The sequence below is a fragment of the Artibeus jamaicensis genome, unplaced genomic scaffold (genome assembly GCF_021234435.1).
Source record: "Artibeus jamaicensis isolate MK-2021 breed Jamaican fruit bat unplaced genomic scaffold, CSHL_Jam_final scaffold_537, whole genome shotgun sequence".
NCBI lineage: Eukaryota > Metazoa > Chordata > Mammalia > Chiroptera > Phyllostomidae > Artibeus > Artibeus jamaicensis.
In genome coordinates this window covers 18,359,785-18,375,567 of record NW_026522047.1, presented here as the reverse complement: position 1 = coordinate 18,375,567, position 15,783 = coordinate 18,359,785, and the positions used below count along the sequence as shown (strand labels likewise).

General features: G+C 44.0%; 1 protein-coding gene across 3 annotated transcripts in view; it reads right to left on the bottom strand.

Annotated features, from left to right (window-relative positions):
* ARHGAP10 (Rho GTPase activating protein 10) overlaps positions 1 to 15,783 on the bottom strand; it is a 246,072-nt gene that overhangs the window by 97,356 nt on the left and 132,933 nt on the right. For all 3 annotated transcript variants that reach the window (XM_037162342.2, XM_053658368.1, XM_053658369.1), the window contains one exon: positions 269 to 343. In XM_037162342.2, coding sequence (XP_037018237.2) covers positions 269 to 343 — 75 coding nt within the window. The remainder of the gene's footprint in view (positions 1 to 268; positions 344 to 15,783) is intronic.

The following is a 15,783-nucleotide window of genomic DNA, read 5'->3' as shown; positions in this document are numbered from 1 at the left end:
TCCGCATGAGAAGAAGGCGGGAGAAGACGTTCGCCCATGAGCTGCATGCTTTTGTTCCTTCCAGTTCTTAGTAAGCCAAGAGAAAGCGGATAATCAGTGCTGATGCAAACACTCATCTACCTCTTAGAGTCAACGTGGAGAAAACTACTGTAGGTAGAAGAAAAGAGTGGATTTGCAAGTATGCTGGACATGACTTTGAAATATGAACTCATGACATTAATGGACATAAACAAATCATGCATGGAAAATGATTAGAAAAGAAGCATACCCATCAACATACTGAGAAGTCTCTGGACCTTTGAACTCACCCCCACAACTCTGTACAATCCTTGGTCATTTATACCTATTGGAAGAGACAAAATGTTAGCAAAATACAAGACTGTCACATTTTCAAAGCTGTCAACAAACAGTTGCGTTCAGATTCTCTGCTGACTCGTGTTAGCAGCACTCCTGTTGATTACAAAAAGAATGTTCGACAAAAGCGAGCGTGTCAGAACTTGTTTAGTGGCTTGGTATGCGTGAGTTATGGTTGGAAAACAATCCCAACCATAAAACAAGGTTCCATGTGGACAAAATGTGCTGAGTCAATGTTAATGAAGTAAATTAGCTAAGCAGTACTCATGTATACCAACCCACTACGTAAAAATGCACAACTTTATTGTTTATGTTTACTAATTCTTTACATTTTCTTGAAAGTTTTTAGACTTTTAAAAGTAACCTGATGCTGGCTAATACACAGGAAATAAATCAGTGTTTAGATGATTCTTGAAGACCACAGAAATTCATTCAAAACTGAGGCAGAACTGCTTTTGCTTTTTGCTTTTAAGAACTGTGAAATGCACTGTCCAGTGAGAAACTCTGATATTTCAAGTACCACTGCGAACCCTACATTCAAATGAACTAAAACTCACCGCATTTTCTCTCCAAAGAGACCTGCATCCAAAGTAGCCCTGAGCACAGCAGACGAGAAATAAAGGCAAGAAAACTTAACTGTCAAACATCATTTAGTATGTGGTCACACGGCCTTGCTTTGACACTGATTTGATTAGACCAACTGCAAGAGGACTTTTGGAGGCAAGCAGGAAACTGAGTGGCCTTAAGGTTATGTCAAAAATGTTTTTATTTTTTCAGGTACATACTTAAAAGAGGGACCTATGTTCGATTCACTTTAAGAAGGAGGAAGTGGTAGATGAAGCAATTGTAGCAACATCCTGGAAATGATTGTGTCTGAGCGGCAAATATGTGGGAGTTCCTTGTACCACTCTCTAGTTTTGTTCATGCTTGAAAACGTCCATCATAATATAATGACTTCCAGAACAGGTGCCTCACTCTCTTTCTTTCTCCAAAGGGTTGTAGCTTTCTGCCTATGTGTTTATTTCCTGCACTATGAATAGTGAACACAACTGGCTGATAGGATGATGCCTGTACCTCCACAGTTTCCAAAACAAAGCAAAGCAACCCCCAAAAGGCCAAGAAATTTGCCCGTGGGAACATACTTTCTTTTTACCTCCCTACCTGGGGTGATGAAAAAAAAATATTGCACTGGACAGCGTCTAAAGAACTGGATGCAAATCACAGCTCGGTCACTCCTGAGCAGAGACCTTGGGCAACTCAGGACACCTGTGAGTCTGGATGCTGCCTCTGAGCGCCCAGCCAGCACCCTGCACCCGTGTTGTGGGGGGAAGAAAAAGAAGATGGTACCAGTGCGCGTTCTTCTGGTTATAAAGCACCACACATGCATACACGCACACATGCACACACTCACACAAGCTTTCATGATTCCTTGCAAAAGTTGACTTTGTTTTTTTTTTCTCTTTTTTTTTTTTTGCCTTTCACTTATTTCTCCTTACTCGTTTTCTAAAGCTTCTCAAATGTCCTATTTGTCTGCTTGTTAGGGGCTGAATTGTGCCCCACCTCCAAATTTTTATGTTGAGGACCTAATCCACAGTACCTCAGAATGTGACTATATTTGGAAATAAGGTCTTTAAAAGGGGTAATTATGTTACAGCGTGGCCACTGGGATAGGCCCTAGTCCAACATCACCGTACACTTTTAAGATGAGACAAGGGCATCACAGACACACACAGAGGGTCTTCAAGACTGTGCCCTGGCTGTCATAGCTCAGTGGATTGAGCACGGGCCTGCGAAGCAGACAATCGCGGTTCGATTCCCAGTCAGGGCACATACCTGGGTTGCAGGCCGGTTCCCTGCAGGCCAATTCCCAGCAGGGGACGCACCAAAAGGCAACCATACATTGATGTTTCTCTCCCTCTCTCTCCTTCCCTTCCCCTCTAAAGATAAATAAATAAAATCTTTAAAAAAAAAAAAAAGACTGTATGAGTGCACAGCAAGAAGACGGCCATGTGCAAGCAAGGGGAGAGGCCTCAGAAGAAACCAACTCTGCAGACACCTTGATCTTGGACTTCTAGCCCCAAGAATTGCAAGTGAATTAATTCCTGCTATGTCACCCAGTCTGTGGCGCTGTATTATCACAACCCTAGAGAACTGAGACTCTCTCCCTCTCAGTTACTCCACAGAGCTAAGAACCAGGACAGCGAAGGCTGCCCTGTCAGTCTAGACAAGTCTTCTCAAAACACTTTAAAGAAGCAAAGGAGCCAAGAGGCCCCTTCCCAATGGGGATGCTCACTGACTGCGGGAGAGGAGAAAAGGCAGGTCAGTTCTGCCAGGAACTGAAAACAAGAAAAAATATTCTCCAGGGGCAAAAAGACTGGGCTTCCTTCCTTCCCCTAGAGGCCAGAAGGCCATGTCCAGACAGTTCAAAATACCAGAGGGTAAGAGACCTAAACTAGATTGACCTCGGCACCTGAAGCCAAAAGAGCAAAGCACATTCTCTCCTCAAAGAAACTCGGCACTGCAGGAAGTGCCTGAAGTGCATGGAGAAAAGAAAGAGAGACTAGCAATGCTACTTCAGTAGCAATGATCACTCCGGGAGGGTCATTACTACCTTACTACCGGGTAATTGGCCAAGTTCAAATTCATCATCCTCAGAGAAACAGAGTTCATTGCTAATGCACAATAAAAGGTGCAAGGGAAATTAATGCTACTCAACATGGCTTTTATTTTTTAAGATGAAATTTAAATAAACCTTGTACCAAAGCAGCTAGAAAATAATGCATAAAACGCATACACTCAAATTGTGTAAGATTATTGTTACACTGTTCTTAGAAGCTTTGGACTAAGAAAATTAGAACATACTTTATATCTATAGATGTACACATCACACAAAAGATATCAAAGAAAGACATTTAAAGAACAGAAACCACTCAGTAGGCCAAGTCATATCAGTGGGTTCAACACATTCTCTCTGGCTTCTTTCAAAGTTCGCTCTTTCGGCCAAAGGGATCACTATTTCTAATCACCAGGTATTAGAATTTTGAAATCTTCTTTGATTTTTTCCCTGTCACTTCCTAAACTTCAGCAGGTCAATGTCTGCATTTTCTTCAGGCTCAGAGTAATCACTGCTTCTTCAACAGTCTTAAATTTGATGCACGTGCCTTTACGATGGCACCCCTGCAGGAAACACACACATCCATAATCCAACCTAAACATCATCTTTTTCTCCCCAACCTTTTATATTTCAAACCACTCTGATGACCTAAGGTCTCTCCCCTGTCCATTTCAGTGTAAGCCATCCAATCAAGTCCAAACTCAGCTAAATATGTAAGGCATGAACCAATAGCCACCGATCACAGCCCCCAGCTCAACTACCCGCATTTTCTGCAGAGCATGCGCCTTCATCGGGGCAGACCAGGGACTCACCCGCAACAACCAAAAGCATTCCCTCCTCCCTACTCCCTTACCCATGGCTACATTCAGGGGCAAGTCTCCTTTGGCAGGGATGTTATTCCCCTTCTCCTTACAGGTTACTCATCTGTCAAATATTTAATCATCAAATACATGGCAGGCACTGGTCTAACTGCCCAAGATTCAACAGTGAGCAAAACTGACTGATGTTCCATCCAGACCTCCAAAACCAGATTAAAAATCCCATCTTTCTGACACCACGGTGATAATCCCTTATTCTGAATGGGCCTCATAAGTAATCCCTTTTAACACTTAATTATGTTTTAAAACTAACCCACAATCTCTTGTGCACAATTCCCCAAATCAAAAATCGGAGTGCTTGACCTGACATCAGCTTACATATTTATTTTCCCCACTAAATGTGAATATTCGCATTTTACTGTGTAAAAAGTAATTTCCATACCAAAGCTATAAAGGGACGTTATCTATGGTTTGGTATATTTATGTCCCATATATCCTTTTCAAATTTAAAAGAATACCTAAATTCTAAAACACATCCAATCACAGAATTTTCAGGTGAAGAACTGTGGACCTGTGTTCTGCATTCTCTCCCTAAATGCACAGACATATATTACCTGGAAAGATATGAGGTCAACCTTGCTTTTAGGTTGGTTGTTTTCAGCAGCTTTCATGGTGCCTTGCATGGGTGCAGAACAGGCGTGGGTAGGCTGCTTTGACTTGAAAGTAATTTAGAACTACAGATACAGATTGGACGTGGGCCAAAAGAGGCATTAGTTAGAAAATGAAAACTTAAAGTGAAGATATCCACGTTATTAACTTTTTCAGGATCTCAACACCCAGTGATTGACATCATTACTACAACACTTTATAACTTTTAACAAAAATCTGTCATCCAATCAAAGTATTTACAGGTCAAAATACCTCTTTTTTTTTTTTGCTTTTAATAAGTAAGATTAGTTTTGATCAGTAGGAAAGGAAAGGAAACTGCTCTCCTTTACAGTGACCAGCAGGTGATGACAGCTGTCCTGGGCAAAGTAAATACAGTGAAACCAGATGTCTTCCTTCCCCACCATCTCCTCCCATCTCACTCAGTGCTGTCCCAGAACACAGTCCGGAACTTCCTGTGGGGGGGGGGGGGGGGGCGGGTCAAGAAGTAGGACCCAGTCAGCTTTCAGCATCATCTCTGCCCACACGTTTCCCTCTCAGAACCCAAAGGGCGCCAGTGTCTATCTGGCCCCAGAATGCACCTGCGCAGGGCTACAGGATCCCGTGGGCACCCAGAGGCCCTCACAGGTGGGCTGCAGAAGCACAAGAGGAAATGAGATGATCTGAGACAATAAAGAATTTCATGCAAGAAGAAAATAAAACTCAACGGGGTTGAGAAATTCAGTTAAACAATAGAGGTGGAGGCAAAGACTGGCAAGTAGATGCAGTAAGAAGACGACAAAGCGGCAGTTAAAAGCTGCAGGGGAGAGAAGACGGAACTAAAACACACACACGAGAAAGGCAGATGGAGAACACAAAATGAAAGGCAGGCAAGACTGGAAACCAGCGAGAAGATGACGGGCTAAAAACTACATTGACATGTAATTTCCTGTTCACTTCTTAGGCATTAGTGAATGCTTACTGTGGGTCAGGCACGGAAGACACAGTGTAACGTTAAAAAGAGAATTAAAGCTAAAAGAGAAAGCAACTTGGAGCCAACTGAGCCACGAAGTCTTTCCTTCGCTTTTCTTTTTAGCTTCAGAAATAGACAGACTCTGTAGCTGATAGCTCCGTATTCTCAAGACCCTGCTTGGTTCTCAGCACTTGGTACACATCTAACAAGTGGAGGGAATAAATTAGGGAATGAATGGAATAAATGAATAATAAGTTGATGCCTGATTAGTGAAGGGACACAGAAAGAAAATTGAGACAGAAAAGTTTATAACTAGAAAACACAGATATAACAATTCGAAGGGGTAAGGCTCAAAGTGGAACATAAACACTTCTGATGGTAACAGACACACAATTACTTTTAAAAGTTTTACAGGTCTGTGATTTTAAAGAAATAAATGATCAACTTCCATGTGTCTATAAATTAACACTTACTCAGTCCTCACGAGTAACAGAGTGCTTGTCACAGAATAAGGTAACTGATTGCTATTGGGGGAGGGAAAAAATCACTTGTTTGCACTTGTGCATGCTGACACCAGGGGTGAAAGGTCACTGATGTTCAAGTTCACCTTCACAGGAGTTCTACATCAAAAGTTGGCCGCATGCCACTGTTAATGAAGCACACGTGCATACACACACCCATGTGCATGCATAAATACAAACGCAGGTTCACATATCCCCACCGGCGCTGCAAAGACACACCACCCGTGGGCTATGGAATGAGCAAACCTGATTAATATTCATATATGCATAAAACTGTATAATTGTAAATGTGTCTTATGGGTACATATATAGTTATAACTGTTAGCCAGTCTTGACAGATTCTTGAAAATACAAGGAAAAATGTACTGTAAGTAAAATAATTGGGAAAACACCAATGATGTGAGAAAAACACCAAACAAAAAGGGGAAGAACTAGACGCTACAAAAGGGACTCACAGAAAAGCAATGAGGAGGCTCGTGAATGTGGTTTCAGGTCACAGGGTGAATGATCAAAATGTCACAATGTGTTACTTACACGTTCCTATAACTATTCATCAACAAACATTATGTTTAAATGTCCATTTAAGAATGGTAAGCACTTTCTAGGCTGCCCACTGTGCTGAGTTACATAAAAAAAGAAAACAAAATAATACAGGTTCATACAGAGACATCCTTCCAAGATCCTGGGCAAGTCACAGATTTTAAGGCTCCATCGAAAAATGTGTGTTTATATTAAATTATTTTAAATGTGATGCCCTGGCTGCTGTGGCTCAGTGGATTAAGCATGGGCCTGTGAAACAAAGGGTCACTGGTTCAATTCCCAGTCAGGGCACATGCCTGGGTTGTGGGCCAGGTCCCACCCAGGTAGGGGACATATGAGAGGCAACCACACATTGATGTTTCTCCCCCACTCTTTCTCCTCCCTTCCCCTCTCTCTAAAAATAAATATTTTTAAAAATAAAAATAAATGGAATTTATCTTATTCCTCCATTCCATCAGAGGGATATATCTTTCAACATCATAAATTTTAAGACACTGCATTTCTAGAATTACAGAATCCTAAAACTTTGGAAGAGGCATACCTTATATTTTAGCACACATAGTGCACCCAATACAACAAAAAGCAAGGTAGGAGATGATTTCTAAGCACTGGCAGTGTTAGGAGATCACAGTGCACAAAAATAAGAAGCTCAAGATGACAGTATCATACCAAACTCTGTAGATGCTGGGCCCGCCATTAAATAAATAAATGTATTTATTTAAATGTGTGTATGTGTTTGTGTATGTGTATGTGTATCTCCTGACACACAAATTTGTTAAGTTTGCAAGACATAAAAGTGTTCCAGGTCAAGGTTAACGACAGCCTGGGAACCTCCAACCTGACCCCCTCCCCGCTGTCTGAGTGGGCAAGTTACTCAGTGCCCCCTGGTCTCAGCCTCTCTATCTGATAAATGAGGCTGAGGATGGAATGGGCTTGTGGTGAAAAGCAGAGATGACATTCACAAAGCGCCTGCAGGAGCCTCACGTACCAAACAATCAGAACTTTAACTGGACCCAAAATTCAGAATCAGTCTCCACATGGCCAGGCACAGTAAATAAAAAGTCATCCTAACCAAGGCATGTAGTCTACAGCCCACTTGCATAAAACACAGCACTCGCTGGGAACAGAGTCAGTGTTTAGTCAACGTGAATGACTCACGGAAAAGACAAACTTCCCGTTCACCAATAACGCGTGGAATCCCTCCCCTGGATCGTAATCAGTGGGCAGCGGAGGGAAGAGTTGCAGAGAGCTGCTGTCGGTGGGAAATGAATCTGCATCTTCCAGTGGAAAGAGCTGCTTTCACTTTCAGCTCTGCCTTCACAGCCTCTCCTCACATGAATCCCCTCTGTGCTCTGAGGAACGGCTCCCCCCGCAGGCCCTGCGAGGAACGGACTTGGGCTTTCATTCACAGGATCCTCCCACACCCAGCCAGCTGCAGGCTGCGCTCAGGACCCCCAAAGCTGGGCACCTGAGGGGGGCAGTGGCCCCCAACAGCTCCCTCCACCACTGCTTCCCCTCTAGCCTGCAGGAGAAATATCACAAAAGCAAACAGCAACTGTCCAAGTCCAGGTCCGACCCAGTATTTCTGGAAGTACCAGTTACTTCAGGACTTGGCAGACACATCCACACTTGACTCTCAGCCTCACCTCCAATTCAAGTCCAAATGCAGTGTTTATTAGCTTCCACCTTTGTAGCCAAGTCAGAATGGACTATACACCCCCAATACTCTGTGGGGCTGGCCTCCCTTCCAGGTTCTAACCACAAGGGAAAGCATTTCTGCTTTGTATCGGACAACCCCTGGGCTAGTTGCTATTCCCTGTACAACCACCCAAGCCAGTGGGCAGGCTGCCTAGACTGGGGCTGGAGGAGAGCTGTGGAACACCAAGGAGTTTCCGCTTCCCCTGTAACGCTTGAGGCCCCAAACCTCTCCCAGTTGCCAGACGTCCTGCTGTCCCAGGATCTAACAGGGGCTTTCTCTATGATTCGTTTGTTGTGGCCTTCTGCCGCTCCTCACAAGCGAGCCTTCGGGAAGGCATGTCTCACAGCCTCTGGGCAGTCAACCTGACCTTGTGCTGAACCTCAGACTAGCACATGCACTTAAAGCGTAATAAATAAGAAATGTGAAGGGGTGACCCAAAAAACCTGGAATGATCTTCTGGCGGGCAGGCCCCTTGTAGTACAGGCTTCCCCCACTAGGTGAGTGTTCTAGGAACCTATCTATACTAGTGACCAGATGGCGCTGTTGTGAGAGGCTGCATTTGGCTTCAGTGAGTGTGTTGTTGTTGGTTTTTTAAGACTCTTTCAACGCATTTGCCTGTTTCATGACGAGTGATTTACAAGTGCGCCTGCCCACACCACGCCGAGTGCTCAGCAGTTTTTGGCCGACAACAGCGTGACTCCTGGGCCCCACCCCACCATCCCCCCAATCTTACCCCAAGTGACTTTTGTTTCCTCAGTGAAAAAAATCCTCAAAGGGAAACATGTGGAAGAGGTGAAACAAAAAAAAAAAAAGGCAGAAGCACTAAAAGGCATCAAAATGAACAAGTTCAAAAACTGTCTTGAGCAGTGGAAAAAACATCCCAATAGATGTAACTACATCAAATGAAGAGTACTTTGAAGGTGAGTGAAGTTTAAATGAGTAAGAATACATAATTTTTTATAAATAAATTCCAGGGTTTTGGGGGTCTCCCCTCATATCTGCTCAACTACCTACTGAGTTTTATAGGGTCTGGGAGCAAGAGTACATGACATACACAGGGAAACATAAAATGCTGCCTATTAGGATTTAAAATACTGTCAGATGAAGACTCCACAATGCCCACCACTAAGAGACCCCACAGTCCTGCAGAGATTCTCAGCAAAGCGAGCAAACCTCCCCCGGGCTCGTGGCGCCCCTGCACGGCCCATGACGGAGTGGGAACAGAGGGAAGCAACGGCTTCAGCCCACAGCTGGACAAGCACATCAGAGATCCCTAAATCTTCCCTCTGCACCCCGCTTTCCCACTGTCTACAGTTTCAGATCACCCCTGTTCTCTCGAGTGGGTCTCCTCCTTCCTCTCTGGTTCATCATCAACACCCTCAGAAGATCAGGCTGCAGAGACCCCATCTCGTCGTGCTCACTGTGGTTAACAGCGCAGACACGGAAGTTCAGTCTCAGTTTGAGTTTCCGTCTGCTGTCTTCTAGCTCTGAGACGCATACAAGTCAAATTGTGACTCTGCAGCTGCCCGTGTAAAGCAGAGAAATACCACTGTCTCACGGGGTTCCTGTGGGAACGACGCGTTACGAAATGGGACCTGTACAGCCCGGCTATTCTCGAGCTTCTAGCTTTCACAACCACTAATCACAGAGTCCTTCACTTTTCTTCCTCCTCTCGTTCCTTATGTGCAAAGATCCCCAAAGATTCCGCCCTTTGCTCCGTTACCTCCTTACCTCACCATCTACCCAAATGACTTTCTGACACACAGAACGTCACCTCTATGAAAACGATACCCCTCATCTTTCCTGTTGCCATCCTCCTACGTCCTCCTGACATGCCACAGGTTCCTCAAACTCAGGACATCCAAAACCAGTCTGTATTCCTCCCCAAACTGCTGCTCCTCTTGCAGTCTGCATCTTGACTCAAGATGTCTTCACCTTCCTTAGCTGGAAAGCGTAGAGTTACTTTTTACTTTTACTTTTCCCTTACCTCCTCTATCCAACAGGTGGCCAGAGTCTGTTTTTCTGCCAAGTCTCTCTTCCTATCCATTTCTTTTTTCCACTGTCAATGCCTTAGTGCAAACCCCTACCACCTCTTCTCTGGATCATTCCTAAAACCCAACCAGCCACTGCACCTCCACCCACTCCACTCCACTTCCTGTCAGAGATCTGAACACGCTCCTGCTCAAACCTGTCAGTGTCTTCCCATTCCTGACAGGACAAACGTGCAGCTCAGCGCCTGGGACCTGCCACAGAGGCTCTGGTGGCTCACAGAGCACCTTCTCACGTTGCACCCACCCACTCACCCCAGCCAGCAACACCCCAGCGTGGGCAAACACCATCTACTCCAGCATCTCCCTCTGGAGCAAAGAGCAAGTTTGCATGCAATTGTGGAAGACAGAGGTGGTGTCTCCAACTACAGCAAAGATCAGGCATGTTAGCCTGCCATTATAAAAGAGTTCAGTTTCCCAAACTCACAGTTTTTCTCCTGTAGCACAACCTGCTACGTGTGCAAATATCATCTGACACCCTGTGCAGGCCCCTAGAGAATCAGGGCGCAAGGCACCAACACAAAATGTAATACTCTGGCTGTTGAGAGTAATAAGCTGTCCCTCTCCAGTCCAGGAGTCTTGTGTCTTCTACCCATATCCTCGAAGCTATGCTGAATAATTTGTTCACATAAACAGAGCATAAAATCCCAGGGCCTTCACTGTCTTAAAACTAGACTGAGGCTAATCTTGAAGAAATTATATCTTCCCCATTTTCTTCTCCAATGTCTTTCCTGTAGGAAACACCCCAAAAAGTGATGACTAAATCCATTTGACATGTGCATGTCCAGGTACAGGTAACTATTAAAGTACACCAGAATGGAGGGGGCAGCTAAATAAAGGTACCCTTTATTTTCAAACTCATCACTCACATAGCTTAAGTGTAAGTCGTTATGAAATTCTACTTATATAAACCACTACAGGGACTCAACATCAAGGCCAAAGTTGGCTGCTCGTTGTGCAAGGCTCCTTCCACTCCTTCCCTCCAGAGCTCAGAACATTACAAGAGGCCTGATGGAGTCTCCCTGCAGCCATCTGTCATCTGCCATCTGTCCTCCACTTCAGAGCAGCTGTGGCATCAGGGACTAAAATGATTTTAGGTAATCTGTGAGGATCTCTTTCTCGGATGGCTTGAGATGATCTAAAAGCCATGGTTTTCTTGCCGAGCCTCCCCCCTTCCTTCACCGCCCCTGAGCCATGTTACTGGCCAAGTGTCTACAGGATGCCGAAGAACAGAAGGTTGAAAGCCAAACCAGTTAAAATTCAGCTGCTTGTTACAAGAACCACATGAAGTGACTAGATACAGTACATTCCGGTGATTTATTTCCCTACATAAATTACTCTTTTTTCAGAAATCAAAACAAAGTTTCTCAGTGCTCCCAGACTCTTCAAACACCACGGCACTGCTTAACTATGATGGACACTACTTAACTATGATGGGCCTCACTTCAAAGACTTCTCTCTCAATGAGCAACTGACATTTACTGAGCGCTCAGCCTGTGTCAGTGCCTCCAGCAGCCTTACCCACCCTGCCGAAGGGGACACACCCATTAGCCCCTACTACACATGACAAAGGGAAGACACAGACAGGTGGAGTAACTACGGTCACTTGGTTGCAGAGCTAACAGGTCTTCCCAACATGACTGGTTTTTGAGCTCATGCTCTTCACCCCAGCTAAGAGGGCCTTATGATCAAATGCCAGGGACCTCATCGGAATCTGAACCAAATACATCAAACCTGGCATGCCCACTCTGTAGCAAGGCCATTTAACCGTTTGTTCCTATTAATCCTACTCAGCCATTTGTCTGGAAGCTAATAGCTTTGGAAGCTTATTTGTTCTTAAAGCAAGTAAGATTACTAATTGAGAAAAACAAATAATCGGTCCTGACCAGCCAGGATTTGGTATTTCGGGTTTGCATTTGCATTTTTGCAGACACCACAAGACTCTTCAGCTCCCTCCTACGTACGACTGTCCTCTACATCCACCCACATGCATTTCACACCCATTACACTATGATTAAAAAAGAGACAGTGAGTGAAAAACTCTCATTTACTGGCTGTAAATTTCCAGGGGACAGCTGTTCTTTATTTTCTTCATTTTGCACGTCATCTGCCCTTGGCAATTTAAGATTAATGTGCATTGAGGGCAAACTATATTGCAAGTTCACTTTGGGCGTCTTCTCTCCCACCAAGATTAATACTAAAACTACATCATGATTGTCTTCCAGGCCCATTTTGAGACCCCCATACAATTCCAGAAATACTCTGGAAGCAGACAAATAATCCTCAACCCAACTGCAAAAAGATTTTCTAAAAACCTGAAACTTTACTTTTCAAAGAAAGAGAAATTCACTTTTAGATGTGACAAATCTAAGACTGTCACATCCTAGAGGTGGCTTCCTACTTCTAGCCCAGGAGTTCACAGCTTGTTACGAGGCAGAATCTGATGACGGACAGCTGGCCTAGACCAACACTGTAATGCCATACTCCAGAAATTAAAGTGAATATTGGAATTACTCATGTATGAAAGATTTTTTTAAGGGGAACGTCATAAACAAAAGTGGCATACAAATTTAGTTTTAAATCACAATGACTTTAAAAAATAGCAACTGAAGTTGTTTTTAAGCAAAAGAGGCTTACTTGCTGTTTGCACATTTTACAATGCACACACCTGACAAGCTAAGCCCCATGCAGTTCCAAAAAAGGACAGTGGACTGGATGGGAGAGATGGTTCTTTTTTAAGAAGGGGAGTTAGTCACTTAAGGAAATCATGTACTGAGTCCCCAAGATCTAAAACCAGGAGACTCGTCCACATGGTACGTGATACATCTTTCTGTCGAGGTCTGAAATATTACCCAGAATTCAGAAAGATGCTGATGAACTGATGAAGCAGTAAAAACCAATCCTACGTGTTATTTCAAAGCACTAAGTCCAGCCACATAGAAAAGAATAAATTCTTCCAATAATTTTACACGCTGTTGGCACACGTAATATTGTTAATGTGGCATTCTAATCAAATCTCTGAACACTTGAGGAAAAAGCCACTGCTTACAGAGTGTGGGCTGTACGTGCAAGACACTGGCTGTGCTTAGAAATGAAAAGAGGCCAGAAAAAACCAGCACACTTTCTGCACTCCCCAGGAGAGAGTAAAGTTCCAGAAATAAGATAAATATATGAAATGTAATTAATACCACCATGCAATATAACTGTTGAAGAAGGGACATGGACATTTCACAGTTAAAAGAGTTTGGGGGAAGGATGAAAAGAGGCCATAAATACATTTAATGAAATGTCTACCATGTACAAAAACTAGCTCTTTTGTCCTCGCAAACATGCTTGGAGGTAGACAGTATGAATGAAATTCCTAGTTACATTCTTTTAGAAACTAAGGGTCTCAGGGGTTAAGAATCTTTCCAAAATGCCTATCTTAGGAGCACCTAAAATAGGCATTTTAGAAGCTATCCAAAATTGCACCGCTTTGGAGCTTAAACCTGACAACTCCTCAATTCACAGAAAAGTAAGCCTTCAGAGAAGCAGAGTGCCACCCTCCTTCCCACAATCCTCTCCTGTTATCCTTCTGATCTGGCCCAGTGACTATTTGTTGTACTGGGTTGGCCAAAAAGTTCACCTGGCTCTAGTGGTGCTTTAACTTCATTTGAAACAATTTTGTTAGACTGTATTGTGGCAACTGTCATATCAGCATGCATTTAAAAAAATACTTATCAATATTGGTGAATTTTTGTGTAGCCATTTTAATATGGAAGATAGAAGAAAACACGCAACATTTTTGGCATATTATGCTTTATTATTTCAACTGAAATGCAAGATAAAAAGATATGTGTGGTGTATGGAGAAGGTGCTGTGACTGAGTGGTTTGTGAAGTTTCGTGCTGGAGACTTCTCGCTGGACAATGCGCCACAGTCGGGTAGACCAGTTGAAGTTGACATTGATCAAATCGAGACGTTAATTGAAAACAACATTATACCATGCGGGAAGATAATGAACACACTCAAAATATCCAAATCAATGAAGTTATTGATGAAAATGAAAAATGTGTCTTTTACTTTACAGGAAAAAAAAGCTAAATGGACATTTTTGGCCAACCCAATGGTTCTGTAAAATTTTAACTGACATAACAACATTGTGTTCATTTCAGGTGTACAACACAGTTGTTCAACATTTATACACCTTACAAAGTGATCACCCCAATAAGTCTAGTAACCACACACAGTTATTAGAAATTAGTGACCACATTCCCTATGGTGTCCATTAGACACCCTGTGACTCATAACGGCAAGTCAGCATTTCTTAATCCCCTTCTGCTTTTCCGCCCAACTCCGCACCCCCATCCCCTCTGGCGACCATCAGTTTGTTCTCTGTGTCTAAGAGTTTGGTCCCAGATACACTGCATTCTTTCAAACACCCACACCTCAACCCCCACTCTGCCACTCTTTCCTCTGCCAAAATCCTTCCTTCTGACACCCCACATCTGCGCTCCTGGACAATTTCTCCTCACCCTTCCCACCTTGGCTTAAGTGCTGGGTCCTCAGGGGAGTTCTGAGTGGCTGGTGGGTGAGGCCAGGAGGAACCAAGGAGCAGGGTATACCCACTGCAGACCCTTGGCCCAGGCCCCTCATCAACTCTCCTTTCTCAGGAAAACCCTTGTGGCTTCGACTATCCTCTTAAAGCAGGAGATGAGGAAACCCCTCCCTCTGCTTAACGTCCCTACTGGACCTCTCAATGTCTACAGCGTAGGCCCAGCCACCAAGAATTCTGGTTCAACAGAGCGGGATTAAAGCCAGGAATCCACATTTTCAAGAGGTACCCTGGTGATCCTGATGCATGCCATCAGGTCTGCCACCGACCTTCACATTTCCTTGACATCCTTTGTTTTCTGAACTTAAACTTGATGCTCAAGTTCCTTGCAGAACCCTCACTGCAATGTACAACCACCTGCTAAATGTGACAACTACTTCATTTGCTAAATAGCTCCAATGTATCCATGCTCTCTGACCCCACCAGAATCTGGATTATGTTGAATCAGCTTCCTCCACTATGGCATATCCCAACTCGGGCGCAATTCCAGGCTCCTTTGCACAAGGTCACCTCACATGTGGCTCCCACACTCTACCTTTGTAAGCCTGCAAGCCAGCCATCCACCACCCTCTAACCCAGCTCCTTCACAATCAAACACAAGTGCCTGAGTACCTGCCTTTACTGTGTATCCAATCAAGTTTGACGGTTTTATCTGCACATCTTTGCTGAGATTTCTCTAAATGCCAAATACACTTTCCCGCCCTTTAACTCTGAGGAAGCCTGTTCCCACACAGCCCTCAACACCGAGTACCCTGCAATCCGTCGACATGCACTCGGACTCTCTCACCCTGTGCAAACTTGTAGCACGTGATTTTAGTACCCGGTATACTTGAACTGCCTACAAATCTCTGTGTTGCAAACCATGGATTGAGGATCATACGTAACAAACCTTTAACATGTACTGCACAGGCCTAGAGCAGAGCTATGCACACCCTGTGACTGCTCAATAAATTGGGGTCAACTGACTGGCTTCAGACA